Source organism: Macaca thibetana, chromosome 9 (assembly GCF_024542745.1).
Source record: "Macaca thibetana thibetana isolate TM-01 chromosome 9, ASM2454274v1, whole genome shotgun sequence".
Lineage (NCBI taxonomy): Eukaryota > Metazoa > Chordata > Mammalia > Primates > Cercopithecidae > Macaca > Macaca thibetana.
The window spans coordinates 97,277,518-97,304,622 of NC_065586.1; the positions used below are offsets into that span (position 1 = coordinate 97,277,518).

General features: G+C 55.9%; 3 protein-coding genes across 4 annotated transcripts in view; 1 reads left to right on the top strand and 2 right to left on the bottom strand.

Annotated features, from left to right (window-relative positions):
- The window catches only part of NDUFB8 (NADH:ubiquinone oxidoreductase subunit B8), a 943,883-nt gene that overhangs the window by 701,574 nt on the left and 215,204 nt on the right, over positions 1-27,105 (bottom strand). The window lies entirely within an intron of this gene.
- LBX1 (ladybird homeobox 1) lies at positions 12,982-15,463 on the bottom strand. The gene is made up of 2 exons (XM_050805040.1): positions 14,493-15,463; positions 12,982-13,790 (listed from the first exon to the last, which is right to left on the bottom strand). The coding sequence occupies exons 1-2, from the start codon at positions 14,815-14,817 to the stop codon at positions 13,270-13,272; spliced, it is 846 nt and encodes a 281-aa protein (XP_050660997.1). The 5' UTR covers positions 14,818-15,463; the 3' UTR covers positions 12,982-13,269.
- LOC126963092 (uncharacterized) lies at positions 15,579-24,834 on the top strand. 2 transcript variants are annotated; one of them, XM_050805052.1, is made up of 4 exons: positions 15,579-15,814; positions 18,260-18,440; positions 23,930-24,036; positions 24,220-24,834. In XM_050805052.1, exons 1-4 carry the CDS (start codon positions 15,708-15,710, stop codon positions 24,221-24,223), a joined length of 399 nt encoding a protein of 132 aa, XP_050661009.1. In that variant the 5' UTR covers positions 15,579-15,707; the 3' UTR covers positions 24,224-24,834. The 2 variants fall into 2 exon arrangements, 1 of the variants encoding a protein (XP_050661009.1); XR_007728925.1 differs by lacking the exons at positions 15,579-15,814; positions 18,260-18,440 and adding an exon at positions 21,314-21,715.

Here is a 27,105-nt window from a genome sequence, read left to right on the forward strand (position 1 = left end):
TAATCCCAGAGTTTTGGGAGGCCGAGGTGGGAGGATCGCTTGAGCCCGGGAGTTCAAGACCAGCCTAAGCAATATAGTGAGACCTCGCCTATACTAAAAGTTAAAAAAAAAAAAAAAAAAAAAAAAAAAGCCAAGCGTAGTGGCGCGCTTCTGAGTAGTCCTAGCTACTTAGGAGGCTGAGGTGGAGGCAATATAGTGAGACCTCGCCTATACTAACAGTTAAAAAAAAAAAAAAAAAAAAATAGCCAAGCGTAGTGGCGCGCTTCTGAGTAGTCCTAGCTACTTAGGAGGCTGAGGTGGAAGGATCGCTTGAGCCTGGGAGGTGGAGACTGCAGTGAGCCGAAATAGCGCCACTGCTCTCCAGTCTGGGCGATAGAGTCTCAATAATAATAATAATAATAAAAAGTGGGGGTCTGGGCGATAGAGGCTCAATAATAATAATAATAGTAATAATAATAATAATAATAATAACAATAAAAGTGGGGGGTGAAGCGTGCTCACGCAGGGGCTTGTAGTTTGGGAGTGGGACCGCGTCAGTGTGGCTATCCGGGCTCTGGGTAGGTGGGGAAAGGGGTGGCTGAAGGGTGGGCGCTGCTGTTGAGCGTCTCCCGTAAGTGCCGCTAGGTGGCGCTCGAAGCCCGCGTCACAGAGAAGAGGGGGCCGGCTTGGAGACCTGAGAGGGCTGCGGGAAGAAAGAGCCTGGACCCTAGGATCCTCACCGAAACAGCGGGATGGCTTGGGTACACGGGGCCTGTGGGGCAGCCATCGTTCTCTGGAGGCTTAAAGGGGGCGAGGTGAAGAGGGAGGGCAAAAGCGTGGCAGTCGCTGCGAGGGAGAGAGGAGGCATCCCCCAGCCTTCCCCAGGACCTGGAGGGGTGGGAGCCTGTCATCGGCACACCTGCCTCTCTGGATTTATGGATTCGGTTCTGAAGCTGCTAGAAGAATTCGGGGTCTTAGAGGCCACATTTGGCTCAGGAGTCAAACATACAAGGGCACGCTCATCTGTTTTTCTCCCAGGATATGCGGGTCTGTGTATGAGCAGATGCTCTGGGCTTGCGACTGGGAGGGCAGAGGGTGTGGACCCCCGCGTCCCGGGGCTCCCTTCCTCGCTCTTCCTTCGGACACCCGCAGCAGCTGCTCCTGAAGAATCTGCCCCCAAGTTTCGAGGAACTGCCCCCCTCAGCGCCCAGGAGGAAAGGGTAATGGGACTGTAAACGTGTCTAACTCAGACCCGTTCCCCAGATCGGAATTAGTTTCTTGCGAACACCCCAACGCCGCGGGCCATTCTCTGCCTGGGGCCTTTCCTGGACGGATCAGTAGGGCCTCGCCTGGCTTCCACGGCACCTGCAAATTAGATACTCTGATGCCTCAAACTTGTGGGGTCCTGCCTCCAGCTCATCCCCCTCTCCTGAGGCTTGGCCTGAAGGCCCCGTCCCTACCACTCCTCCTCACCCCCTGAATTCAGTCGGGGGCCTGTGTGGAGGGAAAGGAAGACCTGGAGAGACCAAGTGGCTGCACTGCCACCGCGCAGGCATGGATCCTGCCTGGCCGCCGTCTAGGAACTGCAGATCCGAGAAGGGGCAAAAGCCGCCGGCGCCGGGGTCAGGCCTGGCGGACCCGAGCTCCTTGGTGAGACCTGGGCCCACCGTCTTCTCCCTCAAAAGCAGAGGGTGACAGCGGGGAAAGGATGCGTTCCCATTGAGGGGGAGATGGAAGACTGGAATCAGAGACTGAAGGAGGCAGGGCATGGGACCCCGGAAGACGCCTCCCAGACGTTCCAGGCCTGCTTGCCCAGCTCCGGAGGTCTTAGCAGCATCATCGAAGGTTGCCAAATACCTGGGAAGGGGGTAGGTGAAGCGTGAAAGGACTCTGGGTCTCTCTTTGGGACTGCGAAGTCCCCTCAACTCTCCTGGCCCTCCCATCCGCCCCCAACTCATGCCAGCGTGGGGTAGCCCAGAGCCTAGCACACTGAGATGTGGGAAAGTGTGGGTCTGCCCAGTGGGTGGCCCCGACAGAACGAATCTGAGGTCCTAGGAGGACCTGGGAGACGTGAAGGATTGGGTATCTGCCGCCCCAAGGTGGGGCCACCCGCTTCGAAGCTTTGGCTCTGCGGGCGGCGCGGCCTCGCGCGGAATCTAGCCAGCCCCTGAGAGTCCCCGCCCCTTCCCTGAGGCCGGAGGTATTAGTGCTGCTTGATCAGACCTCATTTCCTGCGAAAATGGAAACATATCCAGGGTCCTTAATAAAGTGAATGACGAGGCTTCGGTGTAATTGGGCTTCCGTTTGGTGGCTATTTCCTTAAACTGACAGTGGAAAAAAATGTAAACTCACAGCGCTCAGATGTAATTATATGATTATCAAAAGGAGTGCAGGATGGATTAGCTGAGCAACGACCTAGAGTCTGAGAAATGGGCAGGCACAAACGCTTACCCAGACCAAGGGACCCAGAAGTCCTGGACTTCCACACCAGCCCCGCATTCAAGCGCGCGCCTCTGAAACCTTCGGCCTCTCCTGCCAGCCAAAGACCCGCCCTGCCGTTGCCATCGGGATACGCGGGATCTTTATTTATACACTGGGGTGGGGGTGGGCCTTTTCCTTCCTCGAAGAGGAGGAGCGTCCTCTAAGGCAAGGGGCGGCCTGGCTACGAGTCCCCTGACCGCCCGCCCGGCCTGCGTGCGCTGGCTGCATATTTCTATGCATAATCCAATTTCCTCCGTGACTATCTAGTTAAACTCTTTAACAACAGCTACATAATTAGAATTTGGATTCCCATTAATTTTCCTTGGGCCTCGAACCATTTGCAGCTTACACTGGTAATTAATGCGATACATCACTAACTTTACCCAGCGCAGGCCGGCCCGGCTCAGGTCGCTCGGCCAGCGCCTGGCGCCCTCGAGCTGGACCCTGACTCCGGACCCTGCTTCCCAGGTGGGAGCCGTTTTCCTCTTTCCAAAGCCAGATGCCTCGGGCCCGCGAACCAAAAGCCTTCTTCCCAGGAAATTTCACAATTAAAAATATTTATCGGGAGCAGATTTACGTTTCTGGGTTTCCAGTCTCGGGGCGTCTGGGTAGGCTATTAAGAGTAATTAGCATCTTTTGCGCATGCAGATTTACTTCGCTCATTGCCACATAACTCATCCCTAAAAGCCGGTGCAGGCGAAAGCAGGCTCCGCCGCCGGAGCCGCCGCCACAGCTACCGCCGCTGCCCGTCCGGGCCCCCCTGCCCTCCTACACTGCCGGCTCCCAGTCTCCCCGGCCCGAGTTGTCCGCTCCAGGCCCTAGAGGATGAATATGGAACGAAAAGGCTTCCATCCTGGAGACCTGGAGACGAATGACGCCAGAGCGACCTCGTGAGGCGGGGGAAGGCCCAGACCAGGCTGTCCTGGCTGGGGCCGCGCCGTCTGGACCCCAGGCATTGCGACCACGCATGTGTGTGCACCACCGAGTGGGCGCTTCTGTGTGTGCACGCTCACGTGCGAGCGAGTGCACATGAGTATGGTTGCTAGTGCGCGTTCCTGAGAGCGCGAGGGGTCGCGTGTAAAACGAGCTAATCACCATTCCTCCCCTTCCCTGCAGCCCACCGGTTCCCAGGACGACGCTCAAACGTCAGTCCTAGGCCACCCAGCTAGGACACTGAGTTTCAGAGGGAGACTCGAGCCCCTACCTTGCCTCGAATTCCCTTCTACAGAGCCAGTTCCATCCAGCCAAACGGCCTGGAGCACTCAGCGCTCAACCGGGGGCACTGGGAGGCCCAACGCCCGGCCGCAGCTGAGCGCACGGCTGGCCTGGTACCGGTGAGAGGCCGCCAGAGAAAGCGCAGGCAGAGCCGGGGGTCACTGAATACTTGCAGGGCCGCTGGGGGGCGGCCGGAGACGATGAGGCCACGCGGCTGAAGGGGTTGGGGGTGAGGAGTGGTGGTGGGGGTGGACAAAAGGACAACGTGGCGGTGGACGAGCCAAGGCCAGAGAGGGCCGCTGTGGCTCCCTCTCCTTCGGCCGAGGCACCCGCCACCGGTTTGTTATTAACGCGCTGGGAAGTCCGCAAGCCGCCCAACTTTCTTCTCTTTAATGAGCCTAGAAGAAGAGGCTGCCCTGAAGGGGTTTGTTCATTAAAGATGTAGCTGGAGGAATATTGTCTCATTAATTATCTGGTTTTAATTACACTCCTACCCTTTGAATCCAGAGATGGGAAAAGTTGATTTGGTGGCGCCGCCCCCTTTAGCTTAAGGGGTCTGCCTGGCTAGGGGACCGGGAGGGGCTGCATGGGGACTGCTTGCTCCTGGGAGGGTGTGGGCAGGCATCTGGGGTCTATCCGGCAAGAATCCCTTTGCGACGTGTCTCCATGCCTGGGTGTATGTGTATGGACCTCCGTGCATCTGAGTGTGTGTGACCACGTGTGGCTGAGAGGCCGTGTAGACGTGACTTGGGTGTCTATGTGTGCTCCCCGCCTGTGTGTAGTTCTGTGTCTGGGTGTACATACGGGTAGTTGAGTGTGTCTATAGATAGGCCCGAGCAGGGGTCTAAGTGAACAGCAATGTGATTGGGTAACTGTGTCTGCGGTGTCTAAGACGGTGGCTTCCTGCCCGTCAGCTCAAGTGACAGTGACCTCATCTCTGGGTCTCCGCATATATTCCCATGTAGATGAATGTTGTGGGGCGGCGTGGGAGTCCATGGCTGGGGCATCCCAGGAGCTGGACTACTCCAAGGACATGGCTTGGTTCCAAGAGTCCCCAGAGCTGGGACGCCACCGGGAAACTATGGTCCTGGAGGGGAGGGAGTTATTTGAGGGGGTGCTTGTCCCTGCCTCGTCCCTTGTCAGGCCCCGCGCGGCGCTAAAGCGGGGGCCGTTTTCCCTTTAAATCGCGGACACTTTGACAGGGGACATTAAGGACCCGGCTGCTCAGGCTGAGCAGATCATAAAACCGGACAGGCAATTTCTGCTCCCGCCAAATAGCCGGGCAAACTCGTTCTGCATCTTTGGTTTTAATGCACTAAACTGGCAGCTAAGCAGGGAGCGAGCAAAGGGGGGGTGGGAAGCCCCCCCAACATACACGGGTGCACACACCGGCACAGGCGCAAACACCCCTTCACACCCTTGGGCCCCATGCCCCGCCCTGCACCCCCCACCGGCGGAATTATCAACTAGAATTTGATTAATATGCAAATCGCAGGCAAACAGCTCCATATAATTCTTTCAGTGGAGAGTAATTAATCACCAGTTAAAGCAAATTAATACATATATCAATTTTGTCAGAAACATGCTTAGTTCAATCGCCCGTAAAATTGAAGTTTGAAGTATTAAGAGGCTCTGCAGAAACGCCAGGACTAAAACTTTCAAATTGATCCTATTTAGTAATCAATCAGGCTCTCCCCTCAGGTTAATCTGCCTAATTTTTCATCTCAAATCATACACTTTACTGACACGCCATCTAGCAAACAGTCGATAAAAAGTTAACAAAAATGATAACGACTCCAGCCAGAGTCATTGTGCAGGGCGGGTGGGCATCCACAGCTTTGATTGCATTTCAGGGTGGTTGGAGACTTGGTTTTTCACTGGGGCACCGGTTTGGGGTTTCCCCAGACAGAGGAAGCCTCCCTTCCCCACCAACTCCTGTCTGCTACTGTCTGCCATCTCCGCAAATGGACTCTTCTCAGAACATCAGAACATGAGCAGCATTTCCACGGAAGTCACCTAAACCAGCTAGTCCCTGCCCCACTCCCGTGTTTGCATAAACTGTCAGGAAGCCGGTGCCTTGTGTGCTTGTGGCAACTGTGAGCTGTGCCTCTGTCACTTAACTGTATTGTATGTGTAAAGTGGGGATGGTGTATATGTTTAATGGCAAAGGTTTATCTGTTTAATTCTTTTTTTTTTTTTTTTTTTTTTTTTTTTTTTTGAGACGGAGTCTCACTCTGTCGCCCAGGCTGGAGTGCAGTGGCCGGATCTCAGCTCACTGTAAGCTCCGCCTCCCGGGTTCACGCCATTCTCCGGCCTCAGCCTCCCGAGTAACTGGGACTACAGGCGCCCGCCACCTTGCCCGGCTAGTTTTTTGTATTTCTTAATAGAGACGGGGTTTCACCGTGTTAGCCAGGATGGTTTCGATCTCCTGACCTCGTGATCCGCCTGTCTCGGCCTCCCAAAGTGCTGGGATTACAGGCTTGAGCCACCGTGCCCGGCCTATCTGTTTAATTCTTATGTGTGCTACTAGCTGCCCGTATTTGGGCAGGTTTGCTGTGTCTTATGTGACTGCAATGTGTTTTCCAGGCATCCTGTGTGTCTGCGGGTCACTGTGGGTGGGTGTGTATTGGGTTTCTATAGTGTTGATCTGTGTAAGTGGGTGCCTGCCTTGTGTGTGTGGATTGTTTCTGGGGTATGTCTGTGTTGGGTGTGGGCCTGTGGGCCTGTCTGGGCTTACCCTTTATCTGCATGTGGACATGCAGTCCCAGGGAGACCTCAGGCAGATGGATCAATAGGCCCCATTATAGACATCAAGAGAGAGGAGACAGTCCCTATAGAGACCCAGGCACTTCACCTTGAACAGCCTCTGGTAGATGAAAGGGGTCACCTCTGCCCTACATTGGTCCCTATCCCAGCCTCTGGGTTGGCAGAGGTGTGTGAGAAAGGGGAGAAGAAAGCTCTCATTTCTTGTTGGAGGAGCCTCCCAACTTGGATCTCCCTTTCTGAAGAGCCTTGGGCCCCTGAATTTGGGAAGGGTTGGGGTGTAGACACTCAGGAATGCCTCCATCCCATGTGCTCAGATGTCACGTCCACACTCAGATCTGTTGGTTACATGGATACCCTGAGATAATCAAGCTCCCTTCCCTACTGCATCCACCACCATTCACAGACAAATAGCCATATCCAGCTGTCCATGGGGAAGCCTGAACATGCCCATATGCACACACCAACACACAGCAATCCTTGCACACAGGTGCACACAGACAAACCAGATTCCAAAGTGGGCAGGACTCATTCACTCCCAACTCTGCTTGCAGCCATGTGCATATTGCCATTTGTACCCTCCCTAGTTTGGGCAGGGCTGAGCACCCCCAGGGAGGAAGAACTTCCTTTGACTGAGCTGGGGGAAGCTAGGCCTTCAAGCACTACCTGGAACTGGAGCAGCCAAGGGCAAGTCTACAGGTCACTCCAAAGACAAAGGTTCAGTCCAGTGACCAGCTTGAATGAGAGAAGGCAGGCAGGGCAGCTTGGCCATCACCCAACTGCACAACAGAGGATGCCCTACCCCTACAACCTGTTTTTAAAGAAGCAGAGTCCATGCCTATATAGTGCCTATTCAATGGCCTCAGCTGCCCTCAGAATAGACTTCAACCCAGGCTGAAAGTTCTCCATCCCATCTTCTGCTTAGTCCTCTCCTGAGTTGTCTTCCTGTCAGGCCACATGCTCCCTGCCCCCAGCATTGTAAATGTAAATTTCAGTAGCCAGCTTGGCCAAAATGTTTGGAGCCAGGATTCTGGTTGTCTGCCTGTAGCTTCAATTCCACATCAATATTCATTCTCCCAGCTATCTGCTCACACCAGCTTCCTGCACACCTCACATACCCTGGGTGTCGTTTACCTGCTGGTCACACCCACTCAGTGACAGCTTTACTCTTTTCCTCTCTGTTGAGCAAATTTAGTCACACCTAGCTGCACATACTAGTTTGCAACAATCAGTTGTAGGAACGCAGCATCACACACCCAGTCCCACGCTCGCTTTCCATCAATCAGCCGCACATGCTCAGTTTCTCAGTTGCACATACTTGATGACACACTCAGGAACGTGCCCTTGCTAGTCTCCATGCAGCCTGCCACACACACACCCGCAGCCCCAAATCTCTCCCAGAACTGGCAGCTGTTAGGAGAAGACAGGGTGATTTGCAGATGGCAACCCTGGACTTGGGAGTGCAGATGTGGGGTCCCAGGAAAACTCAAGGTGGGAATTCTCCTCCCTCCAGGGTGCTGGTCCCCAGGAACCCCCACCTTCCTTTGCTCCAGTCCCAGGAGCCTGTCCTCTAGGAGATTTGGCCTGTGGACACACCCAGGGGTCAGATTCCAGGCTCTCCAAGACCTGTCAGTGTCTGCCAGGGACCTCCACTCCGCACATGTACAGTCCCAGGGATGCAGTCATTTCCCATACACCCCTTTGCACACCTATAACCTAACCACCACTACCCAGCACACCCAGTTCTACTCCCCTCCATTCCCACCCACTTCAAAGCCACATGTATGTCACTTTACAACAGCAGCCTCCTACTCGCTGGCCCTCATGACTCCAGCCCATTCAGGTTCTCTGTCCCTTCTTCCACATGCTTTGTAGCCCCTGACCTTACCTACCCTGCCCCCTTATCTGGCTGCCCTCTCTATATTCCTGGGCTTTCTATGGTACCCTCTCAGCTGCATGCGTTTGGGGAGCATACCTATTGTCCCCACAAATCACTTTCTGGGCTCCAAGAGGGGTAGTTGTTGCTTGTGGGAGCCAAGCCCAGGTGCCTCTGGGTTCAGGTGACTGGAAAAGCCAAGGCGGGGTGAGTGGACTTCCCTGGACCTGGCGGCTCAGAGGGATGCGGGGGGGGGGGGGGGGGGCCCGCGGCGACGGGTAGGGGCGGAGAGGAGGCGCGTGGCCCCAGCCCGTCCCTTTCAGGGGGGACTCATGCATCAAACTTCAATTTTCCGGACGATTGAATTAGTGATTTTTTTTCTCCTGAACTAAAATACACTTAAGTCTTTGGGATTAATTACCACGTTCTGGTCCCTCAGACTGGAGTATTACTTATCAGAGCTGCGTCTGACACCGGCCCGACACCTCGTAAAATAAGGAACTGAGCCTCCCGGACTCACCCCGCACCGCCCGCCAGGCCACCAAACCGGGAAAGGCGGAGCGAGGGGAAGCCGAACAGGCGGGATCGGCAGTCCGCGCGCCGAGGGGTTCCCAGACTGGAGAGCAGAAACTGCTCGCGTCCTGGGACTTGGCAAGCCCCGCCGAGCCCCAGGACACAACAGGGAAGGGAGAGACAAAGCCGAGCCGCCTCTCCTGGCCAGCCGGGAACAGAAAGTGGGTCCTTAGAGAGCCCAGAGTCCTGGAACAGATGGGCAAAGGGCTCTAGGCGGTGATGGAACTCGGGCCCGAAGGACAGGCAGCCCAGAGGATACCAAGCCTTAACGAACTATGCCAGAATAATGGGCGTAGGGCCCACAGCACCTCACACAACCCAGGCCACGCTCACTCGTACACTCAGACCAGGAGAAGAAACAGACACGCAATACACAAGCCCCGCTCCCTTGGAGCCTACACATGGGAGAACACGCCACAAACAGCAGTATCCCGAGTCAGGCCCGGCGGGCGTGGGCTAAGAGGCCTCCGGCCTGCACTTGGGGTTTGAGGCCCTCTCACATCGCGGGTCCCAGCGGCAGCGCCCGAGGCACGACCAAGGCCATCCGAGGCCCCCGGGCCGCGCGCAGGTAGCAGACTTCTTCAGAACTGGGGGAGCTAAGGAGAGAGTGGGCTTACAGCCCAGGCCTCCCTGGATCCCAGACCCTCGCCTTCGCCTACAGCCAAGCCCCTCAGCCTTTGCCCAGGGCTGCTGACTTCCTCGCCGCCTCCCTGCGCAATGGGACCTAGAGATAAGCCCCAAGCCCGGGTGCTAGTCCAGGCAGTGTCCAGTGCTAGTCCAGGGCCTCAACAGAGCTGTCGGCTGGGCTCCGGAAGCCCATCCAGAACTTGATGGAGGCAGCGAATCCCTCAGAGCAAAGGACACTGCGGAGTGGCTCGAATCCACTTCCCACATTGTGCGGGACCGAGTGCGCAGGGCGCTCCTGTGTGGCCTCCGTAGCTCGAGTTCAGCCGAGGCTAGCACGTACACTTCGTTCCCCCTTCCCTCCGCCGCAGCTCTGGTCCTTCCTTCCGCTGGCCCTCTTTTCTGGCCTATGGAAACAACGAATTACTTCTCGCCTTGGGCCCGGGTCCCAAGCCACCTCCTCTGTGAAGCCCCCAACACCCTGGTAGCCGCCTCTCAGTGTTTTGCAACTAGCACGGCCCTGTCCCTCGGTTCGCTTCTACTAGCGCTGGGGGTGCTGCGAGTCTTGCCCACTAGACTAGGAGCTCCTTGAGGGCAGGAACCGGATCTGATTCGTTTCAATTCTCCCAGCCCCCTGCGCGGCCTGGCGCGGAAAAGACGCTCAAAAAACATTTGCTGAATTGAATTGCGTTTTCTCCTTATTTTATTAATCCTTCCCCTTCCTTCTTTCATTCTTTCTTTTCCTCCTTCCTTCCTCCCTCGTTATTTTTTATTTCTTGGTTATATTCAATTGTCATGTTTTTCAGGCTCATTAAATCCATTTAGAGACAAAAGAATAAAAGGCAGAAGGGGAAGGGCGGGGGAGGAGGGGGGGAAGGGAGGGGAGGGGGGAGGCCGGAGAAGCAAACAAATAACCCGCTTTAACTAGACGGGCGGATAAATGGCCCCGTTTTTCCTCAGCCCCGATGCGCCTGCTTAGCTACGCGCCCCGCGGGCGCCGCAGCTCGGGTGGGCTCAGCCCTGGGGCCGTTGCCCCCAGCCCAAAGAGACCTAGCGGGGCCGGGCCCAGGGCCGCGAAGCAAGGAGCGGCCGGAGGTGCCAGGGCCGCTTCATTGGGATTCATGAGCGTGTTGGGCGGGCGGCCTGGGGCTTCGGGCTCCGGGCGGGGGCCGGATGGGGGGGTGCGCACGGCGGGCGCAGATGCCCGGGTGACCGCCCCGCCGCGGTCCCTGCGCCGCCTTTGTGCCGGGGAGGCGCGCGCGGGGACCTAATCCATCAAATTGTCTACAAATTGTGAAGAAAATTCAAAAACCATATGGTCGCCAGCGCCGGCGCGCTCTGGGCTGCGGAGGGCCGCGGCCGTGCCCGCACCGGGAGCCGCGGGGGGCTGGGCCCGGCTATTGTCGCCTGTCAGCGGCCGCCCGGGCCCATTCGTCCCGGCCTTCATGGTCCGCGCTCCGAATTACAGACCCATCCATCCTAAGAGAGGGCAATTTTTGTCGCCCAGGAGGAACCGGCCGCACGCCCGCCCCGCTGCCCTGCCGTCTCCTTCCTTCTCTGCTCCTTCTCTCTCCTCCTGTCTTCCCATTCTTTTTTTCTCCCTCTGTCTCTGTCTCCCTTTCTCCGTTTCTCTGTTTCTCTCTCTTTTCCTCTTTTTCTCCTCCCTGTCTCTGTGGCTCTCCGCTTTCTTTCTCTGCTTTTGGAGTATCTTTCTGCGCTCCTATTTTTTTTTTTCCAGTTTCTCTCTGCCTCTTCGTTTCCTCCTGGACATGCACGTTCCTGGCTCGGGCCTGGGGGCCCCATCGCCGCCCGAGACCAGATGCGCATTTCTCACATCAATTTTGCGGAGAAAGAGAGCCCAGCGGCCCGGAGGCGGGACCCCACTCCGGTGACAGCGGCCACTCGCCAGCCCAGCGACAACAAAAGCCCGGAGAGAAACCCGCTCTGTCCGGGAAAGTGAAAGCGGCCTTAGCCCCCGCCCCAGCCGGCCTTGGGGCGCAGCAGACCCGAGAGAGTCCTTGCAAGATCCATACCTCTGCCCCAAGGGGAGTGCCAGGGGGTGGGGGCAGAATTTGTTAAAGTTGTCAGAAATTCATCCTAGCTCCCAGAAGCTTGGGCTTACATTTCCAGGTATCCACATTTAAATTCAGCCCGGCCTTGATACCTTTGGCCTCTGGCCCTCTAGTCCCCAAGGATGAGGCCCTCCGGGCTAGAATCAAAACTTGGGAACCCAAGGCTCCACCCGGCATCTGACTGAGTGATACCTGCAGTGCTCCCGGGGCTCAGCCCATTTTTCAGAGAGTGCAGGGAGAATGCCCTTGGGTCTAGGGTGGGATGCAGGAACTGCAGGGCAAGACCCACTCTTTGTTCAACACGAATTAATGTTGTACTGTGGTGTGCCCCCACATATACAGGCATTTTCTCCCAGCATTTCACGGCTCATTTTTTACCCCGACCTGGCGAAGCCCGAAATCCACTTCTCCCCCGATTTAGCAGCTGCCTCAGGTTTATGGGCAAGAAGCGCCTCCTCCTGCTGCTTCCCCCTCGCCCTTCACTCTTAAGCCTGTCCTGAAAATCCCCCCCAAATCTCCAAGGCTGAGGAGACCGGCAAGAAGCAGCGGCAAGAAGCCCAGCCTGCCGCTGCTTCTCCGAAACGGGCCCACTCACTCAGACACGGTCGCCGCCGGTTCTAGTAAAATGGCAAAGACTTTATTTATTGGAGAAAGAGGCCTTGGGTACAGTCTGAGGAGGAGAGGGCAAAGGAGGAGCAGGGAAGGGGTACTCGCAGCCCACGCACATCCATCCACCCTCCTCTGGCCAAGTCGAGTAGGAGTGGGGTGTTCGAGGTGGCAAGAGAGACCCAGAGCTGTGGAGGAGGTGAGGTGAGGGCTTGGGTCGGCCTCCTCTCTGTCTCTGTCACATGCAAAAAAATTCTAAAAAGAGTACAAAATAATTATAGGGCTTTGGGTTCTGTTTTCGATGGTTGGTTGGTTGGATTTCCCCCTGCATTGTCCCTAAGAGCCGGACTCCAACACTCAGTCCGAGGAAATGCGAGAGGGAGGGAGGAATCTTTAAAATAGCATTAGTGGGCATTAGGAGGCAGAAATGGCATCGAAAACAGACTTTTCTCTCAGAGGGTGGGAAGGAAATATCGATTTTGAAACTTGCAAGTCAGGACCCGGCTGCCCACCTCTTCCCTTCCCACACAAGGAAGAAAGGCAGGAGGAAATAGAAGTCAGCTGCAATAAGGCCGAGGGAGGCGAGGAAGGAGCGGGCCGGTGCATTCGCCACATGCAGAGAAAAATCAAAACAGCCGGAGCTGCCCCTCCTCTAGACCACAGGGTTAGTGTTCTCAGCCCTGGTTTCTGCCTCGCCCTCAGCAAACCTGGCAGCCCCAGAGTTTTGAAAACATCGAAATCTCCGAGTTAAAAAAAATAATAAAAGAAAGGAAAAATCAGGCTGCGGTGGGAAGAACCCGCTATATAGGTTTAAATATTTATATAGAAGCCATACAGAATTGCACGGCGAGGGTTTCCGGGGCGGCGGAGGCCGCTGGCGGCGGCCGGCCCGGCCGGCCAGCCTGGGTTTATTGCTTCGAGAGGGAAGAGGCGGCTGCCAGGAGCCGAGTCCGGGGCCGGGAACAGGAGAGGAGGCGGGAGTTGGCAGAGGAGGTCCCAGCTCCCCTCGGCGTCCGGTCTGGGAGGTGTTGGGCTTTCGAGAGCTAGAAGCCCAGGGTGGCAGAAGACCCGGGGTGCCGCTCAATCGTCCACGTCGATCTCTTCGTCTTCCTCGTCCTCCGAGCAGTCCTGGCTGCTGGCCGGCTGGTCCGTGAGCGGAGAGGCAGGCGAGAGCTGCAGGGGGCCAGCGCCCGGGGCCTGCGGGGCGCCTGGGGAGAGGACCGGAGAGCCGGGCCTCGACTTGGCCCTGCCGCAGCCGCCGCCACCGCCGGCTGTGGCCTCCGAGTTCTGCTCGAGTTCGGCCAGCGCCACGATGTCCATCTGCCCGCTGGGGCCCAGTTTCTTGGCGGACTCTACGTCGGCCTTCATCTCCTCCAGGTCCCGCTTGAGCTTAGCGCGCCGATTCTGGAACCAGGTGATGACTTGCGCGTTGGTGAGGCCCAGCTGCTGCGCGATTTGGTCGCGATCGGCGGGGGACAGGTACTTCTGGTATAGAAAGCGCTTTTCCAATTCATAGATCTGGTGGTTGGTGAAGGCCGTGCGAGACTTTCGCCGCTTCTTAGGGGTCTGCCGCTGCCCAAAGATGGTCATCCCGTCGCGGCCTGGGAGGAAAGGACAGTGTAGGCTCGCGTTGCGAGAGAGGAAGCCCAACCTGGCTCTGGCCCCCATAACTCCTACCCCACCCAGGCCCCGTCCGGCCTGCAGTTTACCAATGTTCCCTTCTCAGATTTAATTCAGCCTCCAGGACCAGGGCAAGCTTTGGCTCTGGCAAACCATTACCTGTCTTTGGTCTCCCAGAAGTCCCTAGGAAAAATTGTTTTGGTCTCTGCCCCCTACCTAAGAGTTGGTTTGAAAGACCCAAAGTCTCTGAGTAGGAGAAAGCCAGACAGGGACACCCTAATTGTGGTGTGAATGTTGGTTCTCCATCCCTTCCCAATCAGTTCAACTCTACCCTACCCAGAAGGTCCCAGCAAAAGACTCGATTCCCCACGCGGAGTAGCCGGGCTAAGAGCGCCCAGGACACTGGGAACGCAAGGGAGACCAGCAAAGCAAGCAGACTGCGGAAAGAGCTTGGGTTCCCGCCACCCTTCTCCGGCCACCCCCCAGCTCTGGCCTACCCAGAGGTCCCTAGGAAATAAGGATTGGGTTCCGTCCCACCTATCTTCACTCCCATAAGCAGCTGCTCAGGCTGGAAGGCCCTGGCGGCCGGAGCGGGCAGAGGCGAGCAGAGACAGAGGGGACGAAGCGCGCAGGGCACAGGGCGCGAGGCGCTGGGTGCAGGGAAACCCAGCAGCTGCGCCTACCTTCGGCTGCCTGCAGAACGCTGACCTCCAGCCCCTTAAACGTCTTGCTGGCGAGCTCCTCCAGCGCGCACAGCGGCGAGGTCTGCGAGAGCAGCGCTCGGCCCGCCAGGGGCAAGCCGCCCGGCGCGTGCTTGTCCGCGGCAGCCAGCAGGTGCGCCGCCCCGCACAGCGAGTAACTTCTCCGCACAGACGGCTTGTTGAGGATGTCCTCGATGCTGAACGGCGTCAGTGGCTTGTTGGAGTTGGCAGGCGGAGGCAGGTGGTCCAGCGGACTGCGCCGCCGCTCCTCCCCCGGCGCCGCCTTGCCGTCCTCCTTGGAAGTCATCTCGGCCTCGTTCGGGGGCCCGGCCGGGGCGGCTCGGGCCGCGGGGACCCAGCCCGCGGGCAACTCGGAAGCCGGACGGCGCGGGCAGGCGGCGGCGGGTGGGAAGGAGGCCGCACTGGGCAGGGCGCGGGCCGGGCGCGGGGCCGATTAGCGCGGCGGCTGAGGCGGGCAGAACAGCGCGGGGCCCCGGGAGGAGGGCGCTGACGCGGGCGCTGCTGCTGCTGGGGCTTCCAGCAATCCGGGGCCGGAGCCGGGGCGCGTTGCGCGGGGCTCCAGTTTCGCCAGCCCCGGTGCTATTTAAAGGTGTCAGGTGGCTCGGCAGTGGCTCCTGGCCCCGGGTCCTGGCGGCCGCAGTTGGAAGAGCCGAGGCAAGGGCGCCGATCCCGGACTGCGAGGGAGGCGGAGAGACGGGGCAATTGACTATTGCTAACAAGTTAGCCTTGATCGGGGTGTAATCAATTATCTGCAGCGGCACTTCTCTCTCTTTCTCTCTCCTTTCTCCCTTTCTCCTCTCTTCTTTCTCTCTGTTCTCTCCTCCTGTTCTCTCTCTCCCTCCCTCCCTCTCTTCTCTCTTCTCTGCTCCCCCCGTCTCTCTCCTTCTCTCCCTCTCCCTCGCCCTCTCTTTCACTCTCTGTCTGTCCAATGCAGGCGGCTCTAAGTTGGGAAGCTCATTAATTAGCGGGCCGGGGGTAGGAGGAGCCGGCTGGAATTAGCCTGCCTAATGCGCCTGTCAGTCCGGGCGCTGCACCGCGCTCGGCCCGAGCTGTTTGTAAATTACATTAGCGGCTCCTTTATTGCACCCGAACCTCGGGCGACTGAAAAGCCACCACCCCCACCCCAAACTGCGAGCCGCGCTCCTGGCGCACCCGCCTCCCGCCGGCCTAGCTGCAATGACAGCACCGGCCCGGAGGTCTCGGTCTCTCCGACCCGGGATGTGGAGCCCGAAAGGGTGGCGGGAACCCCAGCCCAGGAGGGAAGCGGCCGCCGCGCGGGCCAGGTAAGACCAGGAGCCTGGGTGGGCCCCGCTGCCACCCAGCGTGGACTTTGCGGGGCTGAGATCAAGAGCCCAGCGCCTCTACCCCTGACCCTCTTGCCCCTCACCCCACCGCCTGGGCGACACACTTGGGGAGAGGGAATCTGAAGCCCTCCTGGGCTGGCCCGCAGGAGGTCAGAGTAGGCTCTGCAGCCTTGGGTGGGCCACGCGGGAAGGGGGTGGAGGACCTCAGGGGTTGGGGGAGGGGGCTAGTTGGGGAGCTCAGCCTTCTCCATGCTGAGAGGCGGAGGGGGGAATTGTTGGCGGCTCTGGACGCCTCTCCCCGGCCTGATCCCGAAGCGGCCGCCCTACCTCCTCCGGCAATCTTGCACACTTTCCTCCGGCAGCCTCTCCCCAGGCTGGCTGGGGCCACCGTCGGCCTGATGATGGGCGTCTGACGGGTAGCCAGGCCAGGTGCCCGGGCTAACGGGGCCGGCTCTGTGCCTCCCTGCTGCGTTCCTCCCGGGCCCCAGTCGGGGCCCCGCTGCCGGCCCCGCCTAGCCCAGCGCCCGGCTTGAGTGCATGGCCAGGCCGACTCCAGCTGTTCCGGATGCGGGGCGGGGGCCCGGCGGGAGCCAGGCCGCGGCTGAGGCTTTGCTCTCAAGGACTCGCAGGGAGGCCAGGCTTCCAGTTAGGCTGGGGCTAAAGACCTTAGGGTCTGGGATCTGTGAATATCGGGAGAGCATGTTGTGTGCATTATTACTTGAAGGTGTTTGTGTTTTTGAATGTGTGTTTGTGTGTGGTTCTGCATGTATATATTTGTATAAATGTGTGTGAACCTGTGGGTATATAGGTGTGTTTGAACTCAGCTATATCTTTGATTTCCCTGGGGCACTCCAGCAGGGCTGTGCCCTCAGGCCTTCCTGTCTTGCTACCCCATTCTGTTTAAGTGGGGCCACTGGCCGCCTTACTAATTTTCCATTTCTGCCCTAGGAGAAAGGAAGGGAGGACCTAGAGGGGGTTGGAGTCCAGGGAGGAAGAGCTGTTCCCCTCCCACACACACACACACACACACACAGCCCCGGCCCTGGCTTTGTTTGTAAACTCCTGGGTGGGCAGTGTAGTTGGGCATTGGACAGCACCGCTTGGACCAGAGAAGGGCCCAGAGAGGCCAAAATGAGGACGTGTGACCCAGGCCAAGGGTTGGGATGGGAAGACTAGGATTTCTTGCCCACTCTCCCCTCATATCTAACCCCAGAGAGGGCATGAGCTAAGCTGGGCTCTGAGGCAGGAAGCAGGTTCTTTCTCTGGATGCCTCAGTGTAGGGGGCCTCTGTACAGCAGAGATAGGTTTCATGATCTCGCCTTCAGTTGTTTGTTTGGAATCATGGCTGGCAGCTCTCTGGAGTAAAACAGACAGTGTAGGTAGAAAGGGTTCTTGTTTGGTGCCCCAGTGCTCTGAGTGTTGGGAAGAACCCCTACCCTCTAACTCATCTTTGTCCTGCATTTTCGGGTTGGAAGTAAGCAAGTGGGGAAGACAAGTTCTCAGAGGCAGGATTGGTGAGAATGGGAATCACAGTTCCCTCAGAGCTGCAGACCCACTCCGGGGCAGACCTGTCTCTACTGCTTCTGTGCTGCCCTGGGAGCCACCGGGTGATGCTGGGCCTAGCAACAGCGGAGTCAGAGCCTAGAGACTGGTGGAGAGGGACCAGAGGGAGAGGGCGTCAATGAGCTGAACGTGGGTGGCTTTGAAGCTCTGGGGCCAAGAGGGGTCTTGTCGACTCCTCTCACTTCCTGCCCTCAGGATCCCACCTCAGCCTTTTCCTGCCATAACCCCAATCCCCTGACCCAGAGCTTCAGGCAAGTGAGGTTAGCAGGGAGGCAGGGAGGCCCCTCTAGATCCAGGAACCAGGACCCTTGGATCCCAATCGAGAGAAAAAGAGAGAAAGAGTTCCTCCCATACTTCCACACCCTTCCTGTCCTCTTCAGTCTCTGCATCGCGTCTGGTACTAGCCCACAGGATAGGACTTTAAGGACAAGCCCAGCCCCTGCTGTTGCCCATCTCCCAGACCCTCAAGACCAGAGGAGTTCAGGGTTACTGGTAGGTTGACAGGAAGGGGAATGTGAACTGGGGAGCAGAGGGGTCCCTCTGCTTGGCATGTTCTTAATATCTTATCCTGCTGGCTAGTATTGAGACCTCTAGTCTTCAGCACACCATGTCAACAGGAACAGGACACTTCACAATCATCAGCTGAGTTACCTCCGCCACCGACGCCAAACCTCTTCTTCCCTGACTGACCTGTACCTGCTGTCCAAGCCTATGGCTTGGCTCTTTTGGCCTAATTGGTTGGCCTCTTGGTTAAACACACTTGGGCACACATATGTCTGGGGTGCGGAGTGCGGTGTGAGGTGCGGGGATGTGGGGAAGTCTGTGGTACCGCCCTGTGTTTTGTTGTTTTGATTCACCCAGATCCCCTTATCCAGGCCACCTTTGGAAACCAGCCCACCTGCCATACCAACCTTTTCCCAATACCGCAGTCCTATCCCTACCTCCGCTGCCGAAAAACCCCATTGTGTGGGGGGCTGGAATCTTCTGGACTCCTGGGAGCCCAATCTGCTTGCCTGTTGTACCCCTCTTGCCGAGCAATGAGGTATATTTTGGGTTTGTGTACTGACCCCTACCTCCCTCCCCCGCCAGACCTGAGGGCAGGAGCCTTCCTCTGGGTATTCCGGTCCATCACGGGCTTTCCAAGTCCTAGGAGACACTGGGCTCCCGCTGAATATTGGTTGAATGACTTTCCATAGAGCAAATGGGGTATACATGATTGTGCAATGTGGAGGGGGGATAGTTTGGGCCCCTCAGAGGAGTTTAGAGATTAGGAGGATTCCAGAAATGAGTAACACAGGGTCAGTGGGGCTAGAGCCTGCCCTGACAGTCCTCCTGAGCCCCCATGCTGGGGCAAGGCAGACACTCTGGGGGTCTCCCCACCCCCGGTCATCTGGGCCAGAATCTTCTCACCTGGAGCTGAAAGCAGCTGATTCCCAGGGTCTGCTCCACAGCGGGAATACCTGTCTCTAGAGCCTAATCTATATGCTACTCTGATCCTGAATTCCTGTTTGCTGCTTAAACAGCCAGGGTCCAGGTTTTTTCTTTCTCAGTGAATAGAGAAGGGATGATTCTGCCAAAAATCTGCTTTTCCTCAGTTTAGGGAATATTCCAGACAAAGAAGAGGGAAAGAGCATTTCATGAATTGCCACATTAAGTGGACCCTGAAGACCCAAACAAAACAAGTTAATCCTTAACACAGGAGAATAATTCACTTAAACCCCCAAAGGCTCCATTGGATTCAATCTGGATTGTTTTGGTACCCCCATTCATTTCCAGATTATTTGTGTAAGCACCAGCATTGACTCTCAGGCCAGAGTTCCTTTAGAGAAAAGGGTCTGCCGCTGCTTGAAACAAGTTAACTTGACCAGCAGTGCAGATCATTTACTGTTGCTGTTGTTGTCCCGTGAAGACCTGCTACTCTGACACTCTGTGTGGAATTCAGAGTGTTTCTTCCGCTATAGAAGTGGACTATGATAGACGGCCTCCTGCCACCCAGGCTGAGCCAGGACTGCCCACTGAGTTTTTACATTTTGCCCTAGGCCACTATCCGCAGTAACAGCAACAATAACCATGACAATAAATACCGTAAGTCTTTACCTTGTACCTGGCTCCAGGCTAAGAGTTTTATTCATTTCATTTATTACTCACAATCCTTCTGGGTAGCTACCGCTCTTAACCCGATTTTACATAACAGGAAAATGAGGCCCAGAGAAGTTAAGTAACCCATCCAGGGTCACACAGCCTGTTTTGGAGTGATCAGGATTGGAACACTGTCCTTTTGTTTTGTTTTGCTTCTTATTCAAGTCTGTCCCCTTAATTCCTGAACCAAGGGGTTCTTAACCAGAGGTCCCCCAAGGCTCTTTGAATGGGCGTCAGGGGCTCTGTAAACCCCAGAAATTGTGTATGTGTACCCAGGTGGGCGCATTTTTCTGGGAACAATATTATAAGACATCTGGGATTCTCAAAGAGGGTGGGGATCCAGAAAAGGTAAAGGCTGGAATCGGGCCACCTGGGGGAAGGGAGGCAAGCCACTGGGGAAGGGGGAGGGAAGCAGCCTCCTCCCAGGCCTGGGGAGCAGGGAGGCAGCTGCTTCAAAATTCAGGCTGGGCTCCAAGCTTGCTCCTGGACCTGCCCTGCTTTCTCTGGCCACACCCAGCTCTTAGGACCTCAGCTGGCAGGAAGAGGTGGGGCACGGTCTGAGAGCAGGACACTCCTTTGGTCCCCTCCCAGATTCTCCCCTCCCCTACTTCTTTTGTGAGCTGAATACCTTCAGAGCACCGTGACAAGGTGGCCATACCACATGAGCCGGCCTCCTCCAGGCACTGCAGTCCTGCATGGAAGGAGGGGGAGTGCTTGCCCTTTGGAAGTGTTGGGGGGCACAGACAGACCACTGAGTGACAGAGACAGGCAGGGAGGAGAAGACAGGTTTCCAGAGATGCTCAAGTCCTGGGTGCCCATACTCTGCAGCCTCTAGAACAGCCTTCTCTTTTGGTTCCAAGCTTTTGCTCCCCTCATCCAAGGGTTGGGATGGTTTGTGTCTCTTCCTTTCCTGGCACCTCCTGCTCTGTCTCTAGTGCCCAACTCACTTCCTGGGGGAAATCTTCTCTGCCCTGTTCAGCTCCTCTGTACTCCTTAGCACATTCCCTTGGGTGTCACTATCATATTGCCAGGAATGTGCTGCTTTGTCTATCTGTCCTGCCTCTCTCTCTCCATCTGTTGTGAACTTGGGAAGGAAGGACCTGGATCACCTCTCCATGTCCCTATGCCAGCCCAGCATACACCAAGGGCTCCAAGCATTTGTTGAGTAAATAAACTAAATAAATAATCAAGGGACAAAAACGGAGCCAGACAGGGAATGTAGCCTGTGCCTCAGAGAGAGGACCAGTGGTACAAAGGAAGGGTAGGTGTATTGGTTTTGCCAGCTGCCTGCAGATGTGTTTGGCGCTCCTGCTGCTCACACCAATATACTCAGAGGGGCCCAGAGACCTCATTCTCTAATGCTTTTTGGCTACGGAGTGAGTTTCCTGGGTTGTGGACCCAGCTGTGGTGGTGTGGTCTGACTTAGCAATGAACGTCCTTCATTTGCTTTTTTTGTTTGTTTTTGAGATGAGGTCTCACTGTGTCACCCAGGATGGAGTGCAGCAGCACAATCTGGGCTCACTGTAGCCTGGACCTGCTAGGCTCAAGTGATCCTCCCACCTCAGCCTCCCAAGTAGCTGGGAACAAAGGAGCATGCCACCATGCCCGGCTAATTTTTGTATTTTTTGTAGAGATGGAGCTTCGCCATGTTGCCCAGGCTGGATTTTTTTTTTTTTTTTTTTTTTTTTTTTTTTTTTTGTAAATAGAATTGAGGCCGGGTGCAGTGGCTGGGCCTGTAATCCCAGCACTTTGGGAGGCCGAGGCGGGCAGATCACTTGAGGTCAGCAGTTTGAGACCAGCCTGGTGAACATGGTGAAACCCTGTTTCTATGAAAAATACAAAAATTAGCTGGGTGTTGTGGTGTGCTCCTGTAGTCCCAGCCACTCGGAAGTTGAGGCAGGAGAATCACTTGAACCTGGGAGTTGGAGGTTGCAGTGAGCCGAGATCACACCACTGCACTCTAGCCTGGATGACAGAGCAAGACTCTGAGAGAAAGAAAGAAAAGAAAAGAAAAGAGAAGAAAAGAGGATTGACCCCCCATCATTCGTTGCGCCCAGAAGCAGAGAGGAAGAATGGACAGAAGATGGGAAGTGATGGGCAGGCAGGAGTGGCAGGAAACAGACACCCACATGCCACCCCACCAGCCCAGGAGTCTATGAAGAGGATAAAGGAACCTAAGTGAGTGTGTGTGTCTGTATGTGTGTGTGTGTGTGTGTGTGTGTGTGTGTGGTGTGGGGGGTGGGTGGGGAAGAGTCTGGTTCTGTTCCCCATGGAGATGGCGTTTGAGTTGAACTTTATAAAACCAGGAGCATGTAAATAGGTGCAGAAGCAGGGACCATCCTGGAGGCAAAGGGAACAGACAAGCACAAGGCCAAAGATGCCACCCTAAGAGAGGTTCCAGAGTCCCCCATAGCTCCTCCCTCTGTTGTCCTGGGGGTGAGCTGCTGGGTAAACCCTTAGTCCCTTGTTTACCCGCAGCAGGTCTGCAGTCTAGAACCAGGGGCTGCTGGACTCCTGGGATGCCTATTTATTTATTTATTTATTTATTTATTTATTTATGGGGTGGAGTGGGGTGAGGGGTAGGGATGGGATGAGAGAGGCTGCTTTCCTGGGCCTACAATTGGGGTTCCCTTCTCCTTGCCATCCCCAGAAACTCCAAGAGCTGACCTTCTGTCTTACTAACCCAGTCGGCCCAGAAACAACAAAGTCTGACCAAAAACCGTTAATGGTAGTCAGCTTCCTCCCTTTCACAGAGGTCTTACTACTGCCGGGGCGCAGGCGACACATGGGGCCTGGGCTAGGCCAGGTGGGAAGGTGAAAGGACCTAGTTGGGACAGAAGAGGATACCTAGGAGCCGCCCACCGGCTAGATGGACACAGGAAAGGCCTGAGTCAGGCTTCTCACAGTAAATAAACTGCACGTGAATAATTCAGCAGTCGTGCTGGGGCCGGTTGCATTAGCGCCGCCAACGCCGCGCGGCGCCCAAGTCCCCGCGGAGGGGAGAAGGCAACTAAGGCACTTGAAGAGGAGTGGGGTAGAAATCCCCCGCCCAAGAGTATCCTGGATTCTACCCAGGTCGGGTTCAGAGAGCCTCCCGGGTCCCAATCCCCTCGGACCCCATGGGTCAGGGGGCCGCCTGCTGGGCACTGCTCCCTCAGCTAAGCCCCTCCGGTGTCCCAAGACCCCGGGCAAGGGAAGACAGGCGGCGAGACGCAGCCAGAGTAAGCGATGAGGACGTCTGACCTGTGGAAAACCCAGCATCTGCAGTGCCCTGTCGCACAGGGAACGTGGGCGGCGCGGCTCCAAGCAAAGTGAAGACGCCAGGCTCGAATCTGTGCTCAGAGCCGGGATCCCTCCCGGCTGCTTCGTCCTGGCCGGGATTTGCCTTGCCCTGAAGTGAGGCTCCAGGGAAGCTGCAGGGCCCTCCGCCCTCTCTGAACTCCCACGTATTTGGGCCTCTCCCCGCCTTTCTTGGGCCGGTGGATGCAGTTCCTGCAGCACCAAACTCCCCTGTCTCCCCGCCGCCCCCTAGGTACAGTTCGTAACACCCGAAGCCTTATTTCGTTTGAGCGAAACCCGGCCCCTTTGGCTCTTCCCACTTCTCATAAGTCCCTGGGTTCCCGACCCTGAGGGATTGCATTCATTCCATCTCACACCCACCAATGCTCAATCCCTCCAGTTCCTCCCCAGCCCCTTCATTTCCATTAATTAGGTCGAGTCCCTTCCTTAGCCGCCCCCTCCTGTCACCACGCAGCCTCCCTACACCTACGCGGCTAGCCTCGGGTCAAGACCTCCGCCCTGGTGCATGATGCACCAGGCCTCAAAAGGGATCTTCACGGGTATTCCGCATAGCCAGATCCCAATTCTCCAGGGAGGCCACCAGCCCTCCCCTATCTTCTTCCTCCTCCTCCTTCTCCTTTCCTCTTCCCTCCGCTTCTACGTATTTCTTTCAATTCGTTTCTTTTCTTTTGGTGAGGTGCCACCCGCACAGCCCTGTCCCCTAGGGAGGCCTGGACTAACTTTGCGGTCCTCGTGGCCTTAGCCCGGACTGTGAGTGTCAAGCAGCTTCCGGGAGGCAGCTCGGGTGTCTTCGCAGAGATAGGTGAGGTGCGCTGGCGATTCCCTAGCCTCAGATTGCTCTGCCACCGGCCAGCTGTGTGATCTTGGGTAACTCTTTCGACCTCTCGGAGTCTTGACGTTGGTAAAAGGCAGGAGATTTAGAGAAGGTGTTGGGAGACTAAATATTTCCATTCGTTTGAGAAAGGGAGTCGCCTGTGTTGGGACCTAAGGAGGAAGTGAGGTTCTCGAGAATTCTAGATTTGAAAGGGCCGTTTGTTTTAACGAGTATTTTGGGAGCAGCTGATAACTGCTTTTTATTTTTCTTTTTTACAGCCGATGGGGTGCCAGGCGTTAGAAATCTTCCCCCCAATCCTCACCATGTCTCCATTTTGCCAAAGAAGAAACAGGTTAAGGTCGCGATGCGCTGGCCAGCATCACAGGTGGGATTCGAACGCAGATGGGGTTTGGAGCGGCTCTTGTGTTTAAGCCACATAGTCAGACGTTAGACGGGTGAATCCAGCCCTGGCAGGGCCTGGAGTGACCTAAGCCGACAGGAGTTGGGCTGAATCTCCAGGCGTTCCTTTCTTTCTGCCCTAGGAAAGCTTTGAAATTCTTATTTTCAGGTAAACAATTTTGGCAGTGCTCGGAGAAGGATGGAAGTAAGACCCAAAGAGGAACTTTCCACATGTTATGGGAGAGCCCCTGGAGCCAGGAGGCGAGGGCAGCCTTCCCCAGGCCAAGGGAGCAGCCATCGCTCTTGGATCTGTTTTTCCTCAAGCGTCTGTCCTGTGGGGCCTAGTCCCCAGCCGCAGTCCTGGACCTAATGGGAGAAGGGGCTGGGGGAAGAGGACGCCTGGGACATCCCCAGCCCGGGACCCAGATCGGGTCCTCCTAGCTGCAGGGCAGCAGAGTGGAAGCCAGGGCCTGGGACCCTCTGGTTGGGCAAGGAGGGACTGGAGTCCGGCTCCCGGCAACCCCGTCCCTAGTCCCAGCGGAAGGGTCGCCCATGGCGGCCCAGACAGGCCACGGGTCCCTCTCCACAAGTCCCATTACGTTGTATTTATGTTTCACTTTATTGTTTTTTATCCTCCTCCCTTATTACTGTCTCACTCTGGGGGAGGCAAAGGATATAATATATTCATCTTTATTATACCAAATCTGTGTGAAGCATTTAATAAAACGCTGTTTCCACACAGCCAGGGATATTAGTGTGAGCTATTCTTAAGTTAATGCTCCTGGACTGAGGGCGCCGCTGCCACAGCGCCTGCTGCCGGCGGGTCGCGGGAAGCGCAGGCCTTGGCCGCTGCGCTCACCGCGCAGGTCCAACGCCCTGGATGCCCTTCTCGCCTGCGTGTCGAAGCCCACACGCCCATCCCAGCGAGTCTCCCTGTGACCTCTAGGCCTCCAGCCTGGGAGGAGGGGCTTGGAAGAGCCGAATTCAAGCACCCTTCCTCTCCCCTGCCACACTTTGCATTTGGAACCCGCTGTGGGCCTTGGTTTGCAACTATTAAAATGGGAAGAATTCCATCGCTGCCTCCCTCTCAGGGCTCTTGAGAGGCTGAAGACGTCTTGAAGGTGGACAGGATTTTTTAAACAGGAAAGAAAAAATCGAGAATTTGTAAAGTCAGGATCAATGAGGGCCAGAGAGAAACAGAGAGGCTGCAGGAGTGGTTTCAGTCAATGCAGAGCAAGCTGGACCCCAGGCGAGCAGACAGGGTGCAACTCCAGTTTGGGCAGAGCCCAGGATGATCAGCATGCCTAGGTCTCACCCCAGCCCATGAAGACAGCTGAACCTAGTCAGTATCTCAGCCTGTCACAGTTGGCCCTCTCATAGTCCTCTCTCTAGGTAGGAAAATAGTCTTTTTAAGTCCAGTTTTACAGCTAGCAAACTGAGGCTCACAAAGAACACGTGGCTTGTTTGAGGTGACCAAACTAGGAAGTAGTGTAGCTGGTCACACTGTCTTCCAAACTCCATGCCCCTCCCTGCCCCCATTCTCCAGGGTTTTTCTGTAAACCTTACGTTCTGCCTTCTACACACACACACACACACACACACACACACACACACACACACACACACACACATATCCCTACCTGGAGATGCCCATGGGAAGGAGAAACAGCCTCATTACTTTCTATATCCAGGCCCACTACTCAATATCTTTCAGAGCCCACCACCTGGCTTCTTATAGGGCCCAGATCTGGGCACACCATTCTTACTTAGGATGCTTGTACCAGTGCTGTAGGGGAGAGGGAGTTGGCAGTAACCAGGCAGGGCAGAAGGAATTGTGCAGGACAGGCTTGAAGTGGGCAGGTGAGTCTCCCTGGCTAGAATTCATACCCTCCTAGAAATCTCAGTCTTCCTCTGTCCCTATCACCCCATCCCTGGGAGTGGGGGCTGCACCAGGTCAACACACATCCTGTAGGCTGCTGGTCAGAGCTCCTTTGAAGATTTAAGTTACTTTAGAAATCTGACAGTTTCCCCCTGGGGCTGACTGGGGAGGAGGCACAGACTGTGTGGCAGGGCTAGGACTAGGGTAAGGCATGTGAGGTGCCATATTTAAGGAAGGCATCTGCTCTCAGCGCTGTGTGCGATCCCTTAGGTTTTGTGCCTTGGGCATCTCACTCACCTCACCCTAGTCCCAGCTCTGCTGTGTGGTCTGGGAGTTAGAATTAAGTCCAGTGAATTGCTGAGAGGGGACAGAGAGGCTGATTTCAGCTTGTCCTTGAGAATGGCTTTCTGAGGATCAAAGTGGAAACAATGGAATGAGCTTCCCCCAACACATGGAGTATGCAAGCAGAGCTTAGTGCCTGCTAAGAAGGAAAATAATCACAGTCTTATTGTCATCACCAACATTGTCATCGTTTGACCATCACTTTGTGTCAAGTAAAAGCTTTCATCACATTGTTTCATTTAATGTATATAAATGTGTTTTAGCTGAAGATGGGATATCAGAGTCTCTGACTTTGGGGTCCTTTCCAGCTCCAAGAGTCCATTGTTGCATAAGACAAAGAGCACTTCTGTTGATTTTGGTTGGTTCAATGCATTGTCATTATTTGTGACTTATAGTCTTAAACTAATGGATAAGCTCTTTGAGGGTAGGGACTGTGTCTAATCACGGTTTTTTAAATGATTCCCTCTCTTGTTCCATGCTGACCACAGGCCTGGGGCACAGAGAAGGTATTCAATGAATGTGTATCAAACAAACACATGAGTAAACCAATGTCTAAAAGCTGTCTGCCTACCTGGCCATCTGCTTTCTGGGCTGTGACTGACAGAGCCACTAGGGTAGCCACTGAGGGAGCCAGAACCACCTCTGCAGTTATTATCCCCCTTATTCTACAGCTGGGCTGCGTTCAAGTGGGCATGTCTAGAGCCTCCCCTGACATCACATGCCTAGCCCTTTGCTAGTTTGTGGATAAGGCAAGGACCAGCCCAGATTCTGCCTGTGCAGAAGGATCTCAAGACTCATACTGGAGAAATCTCTTAAGAAACCATTCAGACGGTG